General features: G+C 39.0%; 2 protein-coding genes across 3 annotated transcripts in view; one reads left to right on the forward strand and one right to left on the reverse strand.

Moving 5' to 3' along the window:
* Positions 1-7,793, forward strand: part of kcnh6a (potassium voltage-gated channel, subfamily H (eag-related), member 6a) — a 47,894-nt gene extending 40,101 nt beyond the window's left edge. The window contains exons 10-16 of one of the 2 annotated variants that reach the window (XM_083566845.1): positions 670-922; positions 2,054-2,247; positions 2,406-2,502; positions 3,093-3,356; positions 3,934-4,123; positions 4,268-4,508; positions 6,411-7,793. In XM_083566845.1, the coding sequence (XP_083422971.1) occupies positions 670-922; positions 2,054-2,247; positions 2,406-2,502; positions 3,093-3,356; positions 3,934-4,123; positions 4,268-4,508; positions 6,411-6,593 (1,422 nt within the window). In that variant the 3' untranslated portion in view covers positions 6,594-7,793. Of the gene's footprint in view, positions 1-669; positions 923-2,053; positions 2,248-2,405; positions 2,503-3,092; positions 3,357-3,933; positions 4,124-4,267; positions 4,509-6,387 lie in introns of both variants that reach the window. The other variant, XM_083566844.1, reaches the window with a different exon arrangement.
* A 4,223-nt stretch (positions 7,794-12,016) lies between these two features.
* Positions 12,017-18,474, reverse strand: dcaf7 (ddb1 and cul4 associated factor 7). Its single transcript, XM_083566796.1, has 7 exons — positions 17,925-18,474; positions 16,476-16,634; positions 16,263-16,374; positions 15,930-16,048; positions 14,749-14,958; positions 14,535-14,652; positions 12,017-13,389 (listed from the first exon to the last, which is right to left on the reverse strand). Exons 1-7 carry the CDS (start codon positions 18,060-18,062, stop codon positions 13,217-13,219), a joined length of 1,029 nt encoding a protein of 342 aa, XP_083422922.1. The 5' UTR covers positions 18,063-18,474; the 3' UTR covers positions 12,017-13,216.
* Between the last annotated feature and the right edge of the window lie 1,911 nt (positions 18,475-20,385).

Here is a 20,385-nt window from a genome sequence, read left to right on the forward strand (position 1 = left end):
CTTTCTTTTTTCTTTCTTTCTTTCTTTCTTTCTTTCTTTCTTTCTTTCTTTCTTTCTTTCTTTCTTTCTTTCTTTCTTTCTTTTTTTCTTTCTTTCTTTTTTTCTTTCTTTCTTTCTTTTTTTCTTTCTTTCTTTCTTTCTTTCTTTCTTAAATTCTTTCTTTCTTTCTTTCTTTCTTTCTTTCTTTCTTTCTTTCTTTCTTTCTTTCTTTCTTTCTTTCTTTCTTTCTTCAATTCTTTCTTTCTTTCTTTCTTTCTTTCTTTCTTTCTTTCTTTCTTTCTTCAATTCTTTCTTTCTTTCTTTCTTTCTTTCTTTCTTTCTTTCTTTCTTTCTTTCTTTCTTTCTTTCTTTCTTTCTTTCTTTTTTATATATCTCTCTTAATGTTGTTTGGCGATTGCACCATTACACTCATCCATCTCTTCCCGTTTCTTCCTGTTTGTCTGTTTATTCCAAAGACATCATTATTCTATTGTATGCTTTTATCTTCTTTTTTTTTTTGTTTTTCATGTCATCTTTTGGCTTGTTTTTCTTTTTTAGACCACTCTTTTTCTCTTTCTGTTTCCTTTTTGCTGCTTCTTAACTGTCTTCGTGCTTCTTTTCCTGTCTGTCAGTATCTGTGTCTTCCTCATCACATATCTCCTGTCTGTCTGGTCGTCTCTTTGTGTGCAGGTGCTGAAGGGTTTCCCTGAGTGTCTGCAGGCTGATATCTGCCTGCACCTGAACCGCACGCTGCTGCAGAGCTGTAATGCCTTTTGTGGAGCGAGTAAAGGCTGCCTCCGAGCTCTGGCCATGCGCTTTAAAACCACACACGCGCCGCCGGGGGACACGCTGGTGCACAACGGGGACGTCCTCACCGCCCTCTACTTCATCTCCCGCGGCTCCATCGAGATCCTCAGAGACGATGTGGTTGTCGCCATCTTGGGTACTGGAGTTGCTCTTTTTTCGCTCAGTCGCCATTCCGCCATATTTATTTATTTTTTATCTTCTTTCTCCTCAATCCTTTTTATTTCTCTTTTTTTTTATTTCAAATGTTTTTTTACTTTCTCACCTTTTTTTTGGTCTTCTTTAAGATCCAGTCTCACAATTGAGTTCTTTTTCAGTATCTTTTCTTTTTTTTCACATTTTCTTGCTATTCCTCTTTATTCATCCAATTCTGTCTTCTTTTTAATTAATTAATTAATTAATTTATTCATTTATTATTTTATATTCCTTTGCCTCAATCCTTTTGATTTCTCTTTTCCAAAAAATATTGAAATGTAATTTTTTTTTACTTTCGCACTTTTTTCTTTTTTCTTTTTTCTTTTTCCCCAAACTATTATATATATATATATTTTGTATATTGTTTATACAATTCTAATAATTAGATCAATATTTATATTTATATTTATATTTATATTTGGTGCTTTATTTCCCCATCACTTTCATATGCAATATTTGTGCTTTTTTTGAAAATGTTATTCCATATTTCGTCTTTATTTGCTCTTATAATAATCTTCAATCTTCTGGGAAGATGTTCCACTACATTTTGTGGAGATTTGTGCTCCTTCAGCCACAAGGGTTGTATTAATTAGTAAGTCAGGCACTAATATAGGTGAGGTGAGGAGGCCAAAAGGTGTTCAGTAGCATTGAGGTTCAGAGTTCTATAGCAGGAGAGCTTCCTGATACATGGAAATTCATGGAACGCACATCACATGTACCAATACTTTTGTCTGTATATTGAAAGTGTATTATTGCATGTAATATTATTTCATTTTATCAGTTTCCTCTTTTCAGAGCATCAACCAAAAAATCCACAAAACTTACGTTTGAATAATAAATATAACAAAGTGTGAACATTCATCCTGACAGCTTTCTTCTCTTCCTCTGTTCCATCTCTGGGTTGTCCTGCTGATCCGCAGTGACGTCATTCGCTTCTGCCTTATTGATCACGCGATATTGATCATGCTGTCAGCACTATTTATAGATTAAAAACCCATTTAGTTCTTTCTCATGTAAACTCAATTCAATTTAGATTTGTTTCATTAAATTGGTTTCATTTCTTTCACACTCTCAGGTAAGAACGACATCTTCGGCGAACCCATCAGCCTGTACGGTCGCCCCGGGAAATCTAGCGCAGATGTCCGGGCTCTTACCTACTGTGATCTGCACAAGATCCTGCGGGACGATCTGCTCGAGGTCCTCGACATGTACCCTGATTTCTCCGACAGCTTCTGGACCAACCTGGAGATCACGTTCAACCTCCGAGATGTAAGGGCTTAGTGTTTTCCGTTAGTGTGTGTACCTGGGAAGGAAGGTCAACATGCAGAGATGTGTGTGTGCGTGTGTGTGTGTGTGTGTGTGTGTGTGTGTGTGTGTGTGTGTGTGTGTGGCGGAGTTTGTAAGTTACTGTAGCTTGTTTGTATCAGGCAGACAGAATTCTACAGCCAAACCCTGATGAGGAGGCAGACTGCAGCTACAGGCGAGAACAGCACAGGAGAAATTCGCTCCATCGCAATAGACCAGGTAAAAACTCAGAGTGTGTGTGTGTGTGTGTGTGTGTGTGTGTGTATGTGTTTTTCTAAAACCCAACAAATTAGCCCATGCACAGTGCCATTAATTTAATCTTCCAGGATTATTCCTGGAAGTTGTATAATTCATACAACTGAGTCACTATGGGGTTCAGGGATTTGCTTAAGAGCCCAGGAGGGACATCTTGGCATGGCTTTGATTTGAACTTATGACCTCGGATCCAAAGTCCAATGTCTTAACCCCTAAGTACCACCTCCCCCTCATACAATTTGCCATTGGTGAATGATTTGCCCAAAGCAGTTTAAATCTGAGGTGATTTTTGTCTTTCCACACCAGAGGTTGACAGATCGCATCTTTTTTCTTTCATTATATTCTTTAATGTGTTTCCTTTTGATGCTAGTGAGTGCGTTAGCATGACGCGGTTTCCAAATCATGTTTTTTTCTGCTCTTTGTCAGATTTTGCAAAACCGACAAATCAGTTAAAGGTTTTAACTTTTGATTAGAAGGTCATGAGATCAAATCCTAGCATCACAGCATCTTTGTTCAATCAGGATAATATTTGCCTGTGCTCTTGCTTACTTCAGACGGCACGGATAGAGAAGACTCTTGCAAAATTCTCAGGAAATGCAACTCCGTGGGGAACCACAGGGAGGCGCTCTTACAGTTGCACTGGGACGAGCTGTGCAGCAGCGGGAGCGCCGTCTCTTTGCCTAGTGAGGATGAGATGAAACACTCGGGGCCTGGACGGGGAGGGGTGATGTATTCTCCAGATGTGAGGAAGTACGTCCCTACTGTGGTCAACCTTCTACCTACAAGCACAGGCGAACCGGAAGATCATCCCTATTCAGGTAGAGAGAAAGAGAGAAAAGACAGAAGGATGGTATGTGTTAGGAAAGTGATGCTTCTCTCGATACTGATGAACAGTTTGATGTTCTAAAGAACATGTTAAAGAACCAAGAAATAAATACAATAGAGCAATTCAGAGAGTCTGTGAGTGACATAAACTAAGGCCACGCCTCCTTTACTGAGACTGATGGATACAGAGGCCACACCTCCTTTATTGGGACTGGCATATACTGAGCCACACCTCTTTCACTGAGTGATATACATAGAGGCCATACCTTCTTTATTGAGAGTGACATGCATTCAGATCACACCTTCAATTAGACTGACATGCAATAAGACCACACCTCCTTCATTGAGATTGACGGACACTGAGGCCACACCTTCTTCATTGAAATTGATGCACACTGAGGCCACACCTCCTTCATTGAGATTGACCTGCACACAGACCACACCTCCTTCATTCACACCGATGTACACAGAGGCCACACCTCCTTTCTCTGTTTTTTCTTGTTTTCATCTGTAATTCACTTAGTCTGTCTGTCTGATGTGTCTCACACAGTGTGCGTTCTTGTGTATCAGACTCTCTAAAAGTCTCTGGACTGTACGGTTGCTGGTCCGAGCGCAGGCCGAGTCAGTACCCTGAGACCCGGAGACGCTCGTCCCCGTCAACACGTGCCTGCTATCACCATCACCAGCACAGTGCACATGACGAGGAGAGACCAAGTGATCTACAGTCCCGCCTTGAACTTCTGCAGTCTCAGCTGAACCGGTCAGACACATACACACACACACACACACACACACACACACACACACACATTATTGCTAATAAATAGCTAATGTCTGTTTTTTCCTGCTTGCTTTTTTTTTGTTTCTTCCTGCCTTCTTTTCCTTCGTTCCCTCTCCGCTGTAGACTGGAGACTCGGATGACGGCTGACATTAACGTGATCCTGCAGCTGCTCCAGCGACAGATGGCCCAAGTGCCACCTGCTTACAGCTCGGTGTCTCCAACCCCGGCGCTCCATCACAATGCTTCTTCAACCGACCTGTACGAGGCTCCGATATTCCCCCCGGGGACACCCACCACTCCTACCGCACACATCAGAGAACCGACACACACCTCCTCCTCCACCAACAACGTGAGTGTTAGCAAAGTGGGCTAACTTGTTCCCATTTAGTCCCTTTTCATGCTGGAACCAGTTACAGGTGACGGATAAATTTAATGCTACAGCCTCCAAAGACGTCTTGTCCAATTGTGTGCCTTCAACTTTGTGGTAAAATTATCCGGAAGAAGCTCATATGGATGGAAAAGGCAAACATCCCAAAACGTTTGTTCATATTGTGTATTTTAGTAGACTTGGTAGCATCATTAAGTATCTTCTTGTTGCTGTGAAACTAAAATCTTATCATATGTTGTCATACGTAGGGATCAGTTATGTCGTCAAATATCGAATCTTTAGATGATCTTTATAAGTGTAAGTTTGTACCTAATGAGTGAGCTGGTGGCAACTGTGGCAGGGAAAAACTCCTTGAAATGGCATAAGGAAGAAACCATGAGAAGAACCAGATTTAAGAGGAAACCCATCCTCATGTGGGTTGCACCGAATGTCCATTTATTACAGCTAAACGGTAAAGTGATGGTGATCAGATGCAAACTGTAGTCCTGAGTTAGTGTAACAGACTGTTGACATTAACTACAGTCCAAATCCATCCTCAAAGCTCCCGTTCTTCCTCCGGAATTTCGAGGAATCCCAGAGCGTTGATGAGAAAATTAATCAACCGATAGTTTTTCATTTAAATGAATTTTATTTATGGCATTTGGCAAATGCCCTTATCCAGAGCAACAAACATTTATCTCCTTCATACAGCTATGGAGTTTAGGGCCTTGCCCAGGGGCCCAGGAGTGGCAGTTTGGTGTGGCTGGGATCTGAACTTTGGATCCAAAAACAAAACTTACAAAATGTAAAAAAATAAACAATTACAAAAAAACCCAAAAAACAAACAAACTACTGAATGATAAATGAATATGAATGAATAAATATGAATATGTTGATAAAAAATAATAATTATATAAGTCATAAATTATAAATAGTAAATATAATTTAGCGCTCTCTGTGCAGCATGCAGTCTTACATATAAAGACAAAGAGCACGTTGCATAAGTGACTTGCCTCTAGATGCCTCTCTCGTAATGACACTGGACCTTTTCAGCTGCTCCAGCAATGGACACAACCCGGAAAAACTATCTGGATGTTTTTTTTGTTTTCAGCAATCAACGATCTGTGCCGATTAATCAGCAAAACCCATGAATCGGTCAACCTCTAATTAGCATCAGCAAATTTCTTAATTGCTGTCTTCAGCATTGCGTAAAAAATTGCCGTGAAATTGAGTCGTATCATATAAGCTATGAGCAAAAGTATTGGGACACTTAACATTTCCAGCCATATGTGCTTCTTCTCCAAACAGTTCCCACAAAATTGGAGGCTCACAATTGTATCAGACCTTTTTTGGAAGCATGAAGCATAAACTTTTCCCTTTGCTTGTACTAGGAATCCTAAACCTGTTCCAGCTTTACAATGCGCCTGTGCACAAAGCCAGCTCTATAAATATATGCTTTATGAGGAAGATCTTGAGGGGCCTGCTATAGAGCTCTGGCCTTAACCCTATTGGGATGAATTTTTTCAAGCTGACTGCACCACAGACATCTGCAACTCACCTACATCAGTATCTGACTTTACTTACACCCTTGTATGTGCACAAATCTTCACAAAATATATCTGAACACCTTCCCAGAAGAGTGGAGGTTCCTATGAGAGCAAATGGGGACTAAATCAAAAATCATGTAAAATCTTATGATGAGGAACATTGATGAATGATACAATAATAGTTTTAATAAATAAAAAAAGAACAGGAATATATGTTTGGAAAAATATATGTTTGAAAAAGAATGTTTCCTGATGAATTCCGTGTGACGGAAACATTCGAGACAGACAGAAAGTCTCAATACTTTTATTAGCAGGAGGGTATTTACCAGAATCCTCTCTTCTCATCCTACAGAGTCCTGATTCCCCATCCATGTCCCCGAAGACAAACCCCAGTCTCAACGTCCCTGAAAACCTGCATCCGCACCTCAGTCTGCATTTCCTGTCTCTCCCTGAGCACCTGGAGAGTCTAAACAGCCTGGAGGACACATCACAGACCCAAAGGCACCTGTCCGACCCCGGGCTCCCGGGCAGCTAGAAACCCGAGCGTTTTTCACTTTCTTCTTATCTCGCCACCTCTGGGCCATTTGTGTCCAAAATTAGCTCTACTCAAGGATAGCTGGGACGGGACCAAGCCACAGTCCTCCTCTTACTTTTCCTCCTCCTCCTCCTCTTCCTGTTTACTTCTTAGATCACATGGAGACTGCGAGCTTCAAACGAGCAGTAAGATGCTCCAAACGGACCCGGAGTTAATTTGCATCGCGTGGTTGAGATCCAGACACATTAAACGCTGCATGGGTTTCACATTGCGAAGGAAGAGTTGGTGATATTCATGCGTAGGGCTGCACCAATCCGATGCTAAGTATTGGGGTCAGGAAAATATCTGATGTGGTATCAAAAAGTTTCAAAACATGCCAGCAGATGGCAGCACAAGGCTGCACGCACAGACACATGGCGCACCGGCTTTCACAAGTCAATGTGCTCCAGTGCTATTCTGACCACGTGCGTTACCACGTCTGCTATTCTGACCACGTGTGCACCCTCTCACACACCAGTTTCTCGCCTGAAACAACACAATCTCACGTCCAACTCGCCAGATTCGGCTCCTCCGGACTGCACCCTCTCCCTGAAGATCCATGAAAATCCAGCTCGCTGTTTTGACACCATTGCAGTGATCCAGCTCGATTAGCAGAAGGTGCTTCGAAATGAAGACGTCCAGGACACATTTCAGAAGTGGCAGGAACGCTGGGAGCGCTGGATTGCTGTGCTACGGGACTATTTTGAAGGTGATTGTGTGTAAACGTAGATAAATAAAATATCTTGTATAAAGTTTCTTGTAAACAGAGCGAAACTTTTTGATACCACCTGCTAGACAGTAGGACGATTTCCTTCTCGATGGGGTGATGGGTGAGTTCCGATTGTGAGAGATTTCCGATTTTGTGACTGCAGGTCACAATGAAGGACATAAGTCAGAAGAAAGAGAAATCGAGAGCGTTTACCCTCAGCTTTTTAAACACTAATTATGAAACCATTTGGCGGACATCGTTACTTCATTACGAATTTATTGCAACATCAAAGAAGGAGGAATGAAATGAAACACACTGAGATTATTTAACCTCTCAGAGTGAATGAAGGAAGCCACCGAAACAGGAAGTTGTGTGAAAATTATTTTTTTCCATTTTCTGAAATATTGAAGGAAACCTCCACCCTGAAACACATTAAACATGATTATATTGAAGTTTTGTAAGTGATTCTGTATTCCTGTCATTCCTGGAAGATCTGCTTTCATTCAGGTTTAGAAAGATCATGAGGTCGGTTGGAGATGAAGCCTGTATCTGACTACATTATGTTTAGCAGGGGGTTGAATGGCATTGTGTTGGGAAATGTGAGAAAGTCAGGAGTGTGCGTTCCAAAAACCGCAAACAGAAAAACCGCAATAACCGAAAAGCCGCAATAAACAGACACCATCCCAAAAATGCTTTTTTTTTTTAATTGTCTAAGCCATAAATCATCTTTCCACACACTGTAAACACACACACACACAACAATTGCAAGAATATAGCGAGATGAATTTTGTGTAAATTTGTAGAAATATAGTACACCGTATCACATTTATAGAGAGTGCATGTGCTGTACAGTAGCGTAGCCTATGCATAGTTTCTCTGCTTGTTTATTGGTTGAAGTCCTGTGACATCAAAAAAGAGGCGGAGTTAAAGATACATGTCAACGCATTCTTTACTTTCTGTACTGTATTACCATTTTACTTCATTTTATAATTAATCATTATATTTTTTATTCATAAATTTTATTATTTCAACATAAAAACTATTCCCCCTTTTTAGTCTTTCCATTTAGTTTTTTGGTCGATCGTGGTATCGTGAGAGACCGGGAAAATCAGCCAAACTAATTAGTTGTGTGGCAAACGCAATTCCGCGATAAACCGGGGGTGCCAGATTCCAACCGCGGTAAAGCGGGGGATTACTGTACTGTTTATATATATATATATAGTTTTCAGCTCCTCTCTCTCTCTCTCTCTCTCTCTCTCTCTCTCCCTCTCACTTTTGCTTTCTTGTAACATTTCTCTCTGCTTTATTCATTCCCTTGTTCTTTCTCTCTTTACCTGTCAGTGATAATGCCTCTTCTCCTCCTCTTCTTTTTCCTTCTTCTCTTCCTTGTTATTTTCTTTTTCTTTTCCTTTCTTTCCTTACCTCTTCTCTTCCTGTTTCTTTTCTTTTTCTCTTCCATGCTCTCCTTACTTCTCTTACTTAACTTTTTTCTCTTCTCTTTCACCTTTTACTTCTCATACCCATTTCTTTTCCATATTGTCTTTATATTTACATATATAAATATATTGCTCATCCACACTTAAAAGTTCAGTTTAGACCTCTTTATTATACAAGGCAGGTCTATTGGGACAACCAACTTTCCACCAAACTGTTACCACAAAGTTGGAGGCAAATAAGTGTATAAGAGGAGAAGATAAGAACTAGAGACCCAAAGTCCCAAAACCGTCATTGTTTCCTTCACTGTTTGTCTTTATATTAAAAAAAGGATGCTATAATTCCTCCCAACAGAGTTTTAAGCTGACGGTATCGGAAGTTCGTAACCCAGTGTTGATTTCATTGATACAGACTTCAAAGCATTTTTGTACTTTGCTCTGGATAGCGGCGTCTGCTACATAACATAAACGTAAATATATGGTTCTGTTACCACAAAGTTAGTGGTACATTAATGTATCAGATCCAAAATCTAGTGGAACATCTTCCTAGAATAGTGGAAGTTATAACAGCACATGGGGACTAAATGAGATGTTCCAAAAGCTTAAACTCTTTTTCTTTAGAACTTATTAAGCAAAATATTATATAATAGTTATGTACTAAAGCCATAGTGCTTTTTTATTTCTGAACTTGAACTCATTATTAGGTCAAAAATGAGCTCTGTTATTTATAGACGTACTTGTTATTGAGTTATTTTGGTTAAACTCAGTGTTGGGTTTCGTCTTGTTGTCATGGAGATTTTTTTCCACACAGATCCCAGGCAAGGTGTAATACCAGGGACTGAGGAATACAGCATGAGCAGGACATGACTGTATGTTCAAACACAGGCCTTTGGGGGGCGCTCATTAGCAGCTCGGTTTTCATATCTTCTAGGGCGTTGAGGAAGATGAGGTCTGATTGCACATGTTTGATTTGGTGTTGTATGTTAAGTGTCTTCACCTTCAAGCACTGAGATTAACTTGAACTAAATTCTTCAGAATTTACAAGGAAACACAGGGGGAGAGAAAGAGAGAGAGAGAGAGAGAGAGAGAGAGAGAGAGAGAGAGAGAGAGAGAGAGAGAGAGAGAGAATAAGCTAAGCAGAGTATGAGTGACAGAGCAAAAGAGAGAGTGAGGGACAAAATGACAGAGAACAGGCAAGGAACAGTATGCAGGAGAGAAGGAATGAGAGAAAAGAAATGAAAGAAAATAAGCGATTAAGAGAGAATGAGAGGGAAAGAGAAGAAGAGAGGACAAGAGAGAGAATGAGAGAGAGAGAGATATTAAGTTGATATTAAGTTGGGGACAGAGCACAGGGTTAACCATGATACAGTGCCCCCTGGAGCACGGAGCACAGAGAGAGAGAGAGAGAGAGAGAGAGAGAGAGAGAGAAAGAGAGAGAGAGAGAGAAATGAGGGAAGGAGAGAATAAGCGAGTGAGAGAGAATGAGATGGAAAGAGATGGAGAAAGGACAAGAGGGAGAGTATAAGAGCCAGAGTGAGGGAGAGCAGTAGAGAGAATAAGGAAAAGAGGGAGCGTAACAGAGAGAGAGAGAGAGAGAGAGAGAGAATGAATAAAGGAAAGAGCAAAGGACAGAGAGAATAAAAGATTAAAAGAGAAGGAGGGAGAAATTGGGTAGGACACAAAAAAAAGTGATGGAAGGAGAGAGCAAACCTGAGAAAAAGAAATTTGGGAGGGTAAGAATGAAAGAGTGAGAAAATGAAAGGAAGAGAGATGAAACAATGAAAATAGAGGGAGAGAGGACAAGTGAGAGAACAAGTGAATGTGTGGAAAAGAAAGAAAAAGTTGGAGTTGGAGAGAGCTGGGAGCATCAGTTAGCAGCTTCTCTCTCTCTCTCTCGCTTTCTCTCAACAGTTCTCTCTGCTTTTTCATTCCCTTGTTTTTTCTCTCTTTACCTATCTGTTATAATGCTTCTCTTTCTCTTCTTTTCCTAATTCTCTTCCTTTTTTTTATTTTTCCCTCTTCTCTTCTTCTTCATTTTCTTTCTCTCCTTACTTCTCTTCGTTTTCTCTTCTCTTTCACCTTTTACTTCCAATACACATTTCTTCTCCATATTTTCTCTTACACCTTTTTCTCTTCTTGCTTCTCGTTCACCTTTTTCTCTTCCCTGAGAACTCAGACCCAGTAAGCAGAAATCTCAGGCCTTGTCTCAGTGTAGACTCATTATTTTCTCACTTCTGATTATAGTGTGTGTGTGATAAAGCTTTTTACTGTGTATTTAAAGTGTCAGTATGATTTAAATGTAGAGTGTGTGTGTGTGTGTGTGTGTGTGTGTGTGTGTGTGTGTGTGTGTGTGTGTGAGTGTGTTTGTGTGTGTAAGAGGGAGAGAGACATGAGGACACTATATATTAAAAGATGTCTAAAGGATGTGAATTAGAATCAGATTCAACCCAAAAACCTCTTTTCAGACTTTTAACGGTTCACAAATTAATAAAGCAAAAAAATTAGTTTTTCTTTGTAATTAAAGATTATTTATTACATCACGATGGTGAAATCAGAACCGTTTGCTTTATGACTTTTACATTTCCCTCCTGCAGATGTCCGATTTTGAATTCAATCTTTTTTCGGCACTCGGACAAAAACCTGGTTATTATACAGTACACGTCCAAAAGTATTGGGACACCTGCCTTTTCCTGCCATGTGGTTCTTCTCCAAAACTGTTAAATTTTTCCCTTTACTTGAACCAGAAGACCCGAACCTGTTCCAGCATAAAAATGCCCCTGTGCACAAAGCTTAGCTCCATGAAGATCTGCATTACAGATGGGTTGGAATGGAAGATCTGCCTGCTATTGTTCTCCAAACCTACTGAACGTGATTGAATGTGAACGCTGACTGCACCCCAGACCTCCTCATCTCACCTACATCACTACCTGACTTTACTAACACCCCTGCGGCTGAATGACTCACACAATTCTTGACAAAATCTAGTGGAACATCTTCCTTTCTTTTAACAGGAAATAAGGACTGGCATAGGAGGTCCAAAAAGGAGCACATTAACTCGCCAATCTTATGATCAGGTGTCCAGGATTTCTAATCAAAAGGTTGCGAGTTCAAATCCCAGCACAATCAAGTTGCCAATGCTGGGCCCTTGAGCAAGGCCCTCAACTGTATAAATGAGAATTTTGCAAAATTCTGCTAAAATGTGTGGATGAGAAAAAAAAAAAAAAAAGACTATCAGACCTGCGTGGAAGAACAATGCAAGTTTATTAATAGAAAAAAAAAAAAAACAGGGCACACAGATCACAATACACACTCTTTCCGAAAGAGGCCGAAGTTCTTCTGGTCCACACGTGTTGGTGAACGGACGGTAAAGAACGGCGAATCCGGATGCAAAAAAAAAAAGTTAAATTTACGCCACGGACGTTCCGCCCTCTAGGTTATTTATAATATTTATATATGTATGTACATCTCTTACATCGAGCACAAACATGCTTTAAAAAAAAAAAAAAAAACAGGAGTTGGGGGAAAAAAGGTCTTGTTTTGTTCATTTTGTAACACACATTCGTATGAAAGAAAAAAAAAAACTACTTTCCTAGTGCTCCAGTTTAGTGATGTCATGATCGTGTTGCTATGGCAACCAAGCGAAACAAGCTACTCCCTTCCCTGATGGCTGTGAACAAAGTGAAGGGTTTTTGAGAAACCGAAACATGTTTGGGGAACGTTTTGAGGAAAAGCATCAGCACCGTATTGGTAAAAAAAACAAAACAAACAAAAAAAAAAAACACTATTCCTTGCGGTCATGATGCGCGAACGCATTGTCGGAAAACTTCTAACACAAACATGGCACCTTTGTGTCTTTTTTTTTCCTTTTTGCGTTTTATTATAAGCTAATTACAGATCAGTGCTGCTGCTCGGTAACTAGTTTTCTACTTGAAATGCGGGATGCGTTACACTAAGCAACATCGCATTTAAAAAACAAAACAAAACAAAAAAAGAAATGAAAAACAAGACAAAGAAAACCCCGCTCTGGTCTGTGAACGCAGAACGACTTAGAAACACTGTGGCAGAACAACTTCACTCCAAACTGAGGGTCCGAGTGACTCGAACACGTACTGATCAACACTTTATGATGTACAAATGAAACTACACACACACACACACACACACACACACACACACGCGCACGCTCAAGTATGCACCTATAAACACATTCACTCACACACATACGTACACAATCCCAGAATCCTGTCCATTAGCCGAGTCCTCCTGCCATCTCCACTCCTTTGCAGCAACACAGAAACCAGACCCCGGCTCCCGCGCCCACTCGAGGTCTGGCTCCTGCGGCGGCTCCGTTGTCGTGGCTCTCGCTGGGACTGGCCCGGCTCTCCGTGGTGGTGGTGGTGGGAGAGCTTGGGGCAGCAGCAGCGGCGACCTCGGCGGCGCTGTTAAACACGCAGGATCTCCAGGCAGTTGTTGTAGCAGATGGCGATCCAGTCGGGTTGAGTGGACGCCCACTGCACGTTGTTGATCTCGCCCTCGGCCGTGTAGGCCAGGATTGGGTCCTCGATGGCGCGCGGCATCTGCTGGATGTCCCAGATCAGGGCCTGGTGATCGTCCGCTATGTAGGGGGGAAAAGAGAAAAAAATGGGGGGGTAAGAATACATGAGAAGATACTAATCCTTTTTCTTACCTTAATATTAAAGTAAAGGGGGTGAAAAAAAGGGGGCTTTTTTGATTTGCCCTTATAATTTCCTTCTATCTTCTGGGAAGATGTTCCACTAGATTTTGGAGTTTGCTTGTACATTTGTGTTCATCAGCCACAAGGGTGTTAATAAAGTCATGTAGGTGAGGAGGTCTGAGGTGCAGTCAGTGTTCATTTCAAAGGTGTTCAGTAGGGATGAGATCAGAGCTCTATAGCAGGCGGCTCACGATCTTCCTCTCCAAATCATGTAAACCAGATCAAAGAGCTCACTTTGTGCACAGGGGCGTCGCCATGCTGGAACAGGTTTTGGGTTTCCAAATTCAAGTGAATGCAATATTTTATTATAGCGCCATCTAAAGACGTCCTGTACAATTGAGTGCCTCCAGCTTTGTGGTAACAGTTCGGAAAAGGACCACGTATAGCAGGAAAGGTCAGGTGTCCCAAAACTTTTGGCAATACCCCTGAAGCACAAGAGGTCTAAGGGCCTTGGTCAGGGGCCTAAAAGTGGCAGCCTGGCGATAGGGATGTGTAAACCAGAACTTTAGCCACTCCTCCATTACAACAAGTGATGATGTCTTACGACTTCCTCCAGCTTTATTCTGAGGAGTTTTGAGGTCTTACACGTGTTATAAACTTCACAGACTAAAAAAAAAAAAAAATGATATACAGGTAGAAAAGAATGTTATTAATAATTAATAATTGGCTAATAATAAAATTATTTTATTTTCTTTTTATAATTAAGATTTAAATGTAAATTAAAATCAGAACTAAAAGACATTTATCTATTACATCTATTTATTTATTTATAAATACAGTCATGTGAAAAAATTATGGCACCCTATGAAAGCCTGTGCTTTTACAATACATTTGGATAAAAGGCATATTTAAGTCCTAATTCTTTCACACGTTTCTTTTTTTATTACTATCAAATTTAAATGAGTTCATCAAATGTTCTCTTTTAAATAAAAAAAAAAAAAACCAACATTTCTCGTTGATTTTATTCATACTGTAATTCTGTATGAATAACTGTAATATACTGTATTCATGTGTGTTGGTGTTACCTGCAGTACAGATGTGGCAGGAGGAGTGAGGGGCCCAGGCGATGCCGTTCACACAGGCACGGTGGTTATTGAGACGAGCTACAGGTGTGCACGGCACACGCACATCCAGAATGACCACCTGAGAAAAAAAAAAAGAAAAACACACACACATTAACATCTTTCCGATTGATACCTCCTTCCCCCCAAACCATATCCCAACCGCGCGTGAGGTCACCTCCATGCCGTCCATCGCCATGGTAGCCAGGTAGTTGGGGTCCTGCTTGTTCCAGCAGAGGCGGAGCAGTGGGTGGTGCTGAGGATCCTCGTAGATGATGGTGCTGTGCTCCAGGTGTCGCAGGTCGAACATGCGCACCGAGCCGTCGGCTCCGACCGACGCGAACATGTCACGGCCGCCCCCTGCGCGGCTGAACGCGATGTCGTACACCTGCACGTGCACACGCACACACGTTACGCTGTAAACACACTAGGGACGTGCATCCGCGTAAATGCATACATTTGCATAGTGTGATCCGATTTCCGTTCGATTCATCTGGGGCTGCGAGAAACGAAGGCGTTAATAACGCGTGAGCGCAAATTCATTTCCGGAATTTTCACTTCCGTTTTTTAGCAATTTTAGTCGAAATATAAATAAATAAATATAAAAGAGGCAAAAAACTAAAACTTCCTTTATTTAAACAGATATAAAAATATTATCATTAATAAAAAAAATTATAATCACTAAAGATTTGTTTTACCGGGTCTCGAATCGAGCAACAAAATCCACCGTGCGGCAAATAAAACCGTCCGTGTGGAAACATAGCGAAGATTTCGTTTGATGTCCTGATGAATTTCCTCGTTTAAAAAACGCCGTCATTACTTTCAAACGTTTACAAGAATGTTTTCGTCTTCGTGCTCTGTGTTGAGTTTGGTTCTTACTAATAATAAACATACATTTGCATAAAGCATCCATATTTGTCTATCACATGTTGATTAGTATTGAAAACTTTTCATTTATGAGGTAGAGATGAAAATGTGCGATCATTTGATTAATCGTGAAAATATATTTTCTTCGATTTACAGCCCGAATATTCAACGCGATTCGACGGGAAATAAATATGTTCGCTTTTATTTCTTTGGTTCCGACAGACACCAAATAATCAGTTTACTTAAGTGCCGTCTGACTTCTAGCGTATGGCTCTTTCACAAACACGCCTCTGTAACGCAAAAAATTAAATAAATTAATAAAATAAAAAGATGAAATAAAACCAGACCTTCTTTTCCTGTTCTGTCTGAAGGAAGATGCAGCTCTACCTCTGCCATGTTAATCTCTATGTGAATCGGTAAATTTTTAATCCCTATTATACACGTAGCAACAGCTGAGGAGTGCAGCATCCTGAGCAGAACATGGTGCCTCACCTCTTTGTCGTGGGCGATGAGCTGCGTCTTGACGTGTCCGGACACCTGGTTGACTCTCCCCAGCACCTGTCCTGTCTCCAGACCCCAGATAGTGCAGGTGGTGTCAATACTAGAGGTGCCTAAAGGAGCATGAAGACACGTGTAACCAACTCTAAATAACACACTCTCTAACCAGACCTGAACACTTTTTAACAATTAGTCCCCATTTATGTTATAAATGACCTCCACTCTTCTGGGAAGTGCTGAATACGGCTCTAATTGTTTATAATGAAGCTGAAAAGCCATGGATGAGATTCTCTGGACGTCTCTGGACGTGTCTGAACTGAATCTCACCCAGAAGGTTGGGATCCACCTCGTTCCAGTCGAAAGAAGTCAGAGGAGCACAGAAGTCCGAGTTCTTGTTGTTGTTGAGGAGGCACTCGAGGCGTGTCTCAGTGTCGTTTACCTGAGAAAAAAAGAGCGAGAGACGCACAGAGTGAGAACAAGTGCACAGGGGGAGAGAGAGAGAGAAAGAGAGAGAGAGAGAGAGAGGTGAAGGTCACACACCCTCCAGATACGAAGGTAATCTCCGCTGGTAGCCAGCAGGTCCGGGTAAACGCCCTTGGTGTCTGGGATCCACATGATCTTGGTGGTGGGGTACGGGTGATCGAACGTGTTCCTACACACAAATTCGCTGCTCTCCTCATCCAGACCCACAAGCTGCACCTACACACACACACACACACACACACACAGACACACAGACACACACACACACACACACACACACACACACTTTGATAGTTATTTGACAGTTAAAACAAAGAAACCTATAACACTGTTGTAAAATATTCTATAATATATAACAACTTTATTACAAAAATAAATACAAATAATTATATATATTTTAAAATAAAGTATTTATAAAATATAAAATATTATTTATGTTCATAAACATTGATAAGAATAAAAGACACAAATTCAAACAAACTAAAACGAACACTCCAAATAAATACATTTCAAAAGGAGAAACACGTTTAGTACAGGATGAGTCAGGAAAACATTTTTAATTCTCTCTCTCTCTCTCTCTCTCTCTCTCTCTCTCTCTCTCCATCAACCCATTCATAACACGCCCACAAAACAAATATAGAGTCCAGAATTTTACAAACAATCCATCCATCCATCCATCTATCCACTTAGGACACACCCAAACATTAAGGGGGCGGGGCCAATAAGGTTTATATATTCATAGGTCGAACACAGCAATAGTACAGGATGAGCCAGGAAAAACATTAATCATTTTATGGCTTTATTTATCTATATATCCATCCATCTATCCATCCGTCTGTTCATAAAGGACATGCTCATACACCGACTAGAAACCATTTAATTTGCTCAATACAGCATTAGATCATTCCTATATCCTAGATTAACTGTTCTTTCTATCTATCTATCTATCTATCTATCTATCTATCTATCTATCTATCTATCTATCTATCTATCTATCTATCTATCTATCTATCTATCTGCCTATGACACGCCCACATGGTAAGGGGGCGGGGCCTATAAAGTCTAGAAAGCATTTCATTCGCTAAACACATCATTAGTACAGGATGATTGAAAATAAAATATTAAATAAATTTTACCTACTGAAAAGTGACGAACTATAAAAAATTCACAGTAAAAATAAATCCAAAACTTTGTTTACATTTATTTTATTTTTTATTATTATTTATAAAAGTCGGGGTCAATAAAACCACAGGACGCTTTGAAACACGGTTATATTTCCGGGTCGCTTTAAAGATGATTATTTACATAAAAATAAAGACAAATCTTCAATAAAATTGGATTATAGTTGCATTTTAAAGTCCACAACACACAAAACCAAAACAAAAACACGAGGATTTGATGCCGAGCTCCAGGTTTCCTCCATTTCAGAGCGGATTTGAGACTGGAGAGTTTTTTATTTGTATTAAATATGAATTAAATGTTTAATAAAGAGATTTTAAGGTTTACCTTGTTGTTATATTCCTCCACGAAGCTGCCCAGCGCCAGCCGAAAGCGTTTATCAGGCCGGACGCTCCAGTTCATGGCGTACACCGTCCACGGAGCCTCATATTTATAAATCTCTTTCCTTTTACCGTGTAGAGACATGATTCAGACCAAACAAACAAACAAACAAATAAACAAACCCCACTGACACTCAGAGATGTGGGGAGAGAGAGAGAAGGAGAGAGAGAGGAATAGAGGAACCCAGGAACCCGTTCCACGCTGCTGTTTCTCCTCCAGACAAAGCGACTGTCAAGAACCGACACCGAGCTGCAGATCACTAAAGGCGCCTGAGCGGCCGCGGCCTTCTGCTTCTTCTCCTTCTCCTTACTGCCGGTTCACACCGAAAACACTAATGTTCACACATTCTTCTTCAACATGGAGCTTTTCTATCAGATCACTGATGCGATAATCAAATCATGAGGCTCTTTATTTTTGGCTTCGCAGCAGGAGACCGAAGCGCGAAGAGGATTTTCTTTTCTGTCGGAGGGGATTTTCAATATAAAAGTCGCGACCTGACGACAAAAACACAATGTCCTGTTGATGATCGAAATTATTATTATTATTATGATCATGTTTATTATTATTATTATTATTAGTAGTAGTAGTAGTAGTAGTGATTATAATCATTTTATAATATTAGTTTGTTGATATATGTTTTTCCTGAATCATCCTGTACTAATCCTGTGTTTGGCGAATAAAAGGCTTTCTAGACTATATAGGCCCCGCCTACTTATAGTGTGGTCGTGTCATAGGCAGATAGATAGATAGATAGATAGATAGATAGATAGATAGATAGATAGATAGATAGATAGATAGATAGATAGATAGATAGATAGATAGATAGATAGATAGATAGATAGATAGGCAAGTGTAATAGTAGTAATTATAACTTTATAATAATAGATTGTTATTAATGATATAATCTATAATAGATAGATAGATAGATAGATAGATAGATAGATAGATAGATAGATAGATAGATAGATAGATAGATAGATAGATAGGCAAGTGTAATAGTAGTAATTATAACTTTATAATAATAGATTGTTATTAATGATATAATCTATAATAGATAGATAGATAGATAGATAGATAGATAGATAGATAGATAGATAGATAGATAGATAGATAGATAGATAGATAGATAGATAGGCAAGTGTAATAGTAGTAATTATAACTTTATAATAATAGATTGTATTAATGATATAATCTATAATAGTTTAAAAGATAGATAGATAGATAGATAGATAGATAGATAGATAGATAGATAGATAGATAGATAGATAGATAGATAGATAGATAGATAGATAGATAGATAGATAGATAGACAAGTGTAATAGCAGTAATTATAACTTTATAATAATAGATTGTTATTAATGATATAATCTATAATAGTTTAATAGATAGATAGATAGATAGATAGATAGATAGATAGATAGATAGATAGATAGATAGATAGATAGATAGATAGATAGATAGATAGATAGATAGACAAGTGTAATAGCAGTAATTATAACTTTATAATAATAGATTGTTATTAATGATATAATCTATAATAGATAGATAGATAGATAGATAGATAGATAGATAGATAGATAGATAGATAGATAGATAGATAGATAGATAGATAGATAGATAGATAGATAGGCAAGTGTAATAGTAGTAATTATAACTTTATAATAATAGATTGTTATTAATGATATAATCTATAATAGATAGATAGATAGATAGATAGATAGATAGATAGATAGATAGATAGATAGATAGATAGATAGATAGATAGATAGATAGATAGATAGATAGGCAAATGTAATAGTAGTAATTATAACTTTATAATAATAGATTGTATTAATGATATAATCTATAATAGTTTAAAAGATAGATAGATAGATAGATAGATAGATAGATAGATAGATAGATAGATAGATAGATAGATAGATAGATAGATAGATAGATAGATAGATAGATAGACAAGTGTAATAGCAGTAATTATAACTTTATAATAATAGATTGTTATTAATGATATAATCTATAATAGTTTAATAGATAGATAGATAGATAGATAGATAGATAGATAGATAGATAGATAGATAGATAGATAGATAGATAGATAGATAGATAGATAGATAGATAGATAGATAGACAAGTGTAATAGCAGTAATTATAACTTTATAATAATAGATTGTTATTAATGATATAATCTATAATAGATAGATAGATAGATAGATAGATAGATAGATAGATAGATAGATAGATAGATAGATAGATAGATAGATAGATAGATAGATAGATAGATAGATAGATAGATAGATAGATACCACTGATCATAACCATTAAAAAAACTCTTGTATTATAACATATAAAGTTAATACCTAACGGTGTAATCCATTTAACAGAACTTTGTAAATTAAAATAAATAAATACA

Source organism: Silurus aristotelis (assembly GCF_946808225.1).
Source record: "Silurus aristotelis genome assembly, chromosome: 17".
NCBI lineage: Eukaryota > Metazoa > Chordata > Actinopteri > Siluriformes > Siluridae > Silurus > Silurus aristotelis.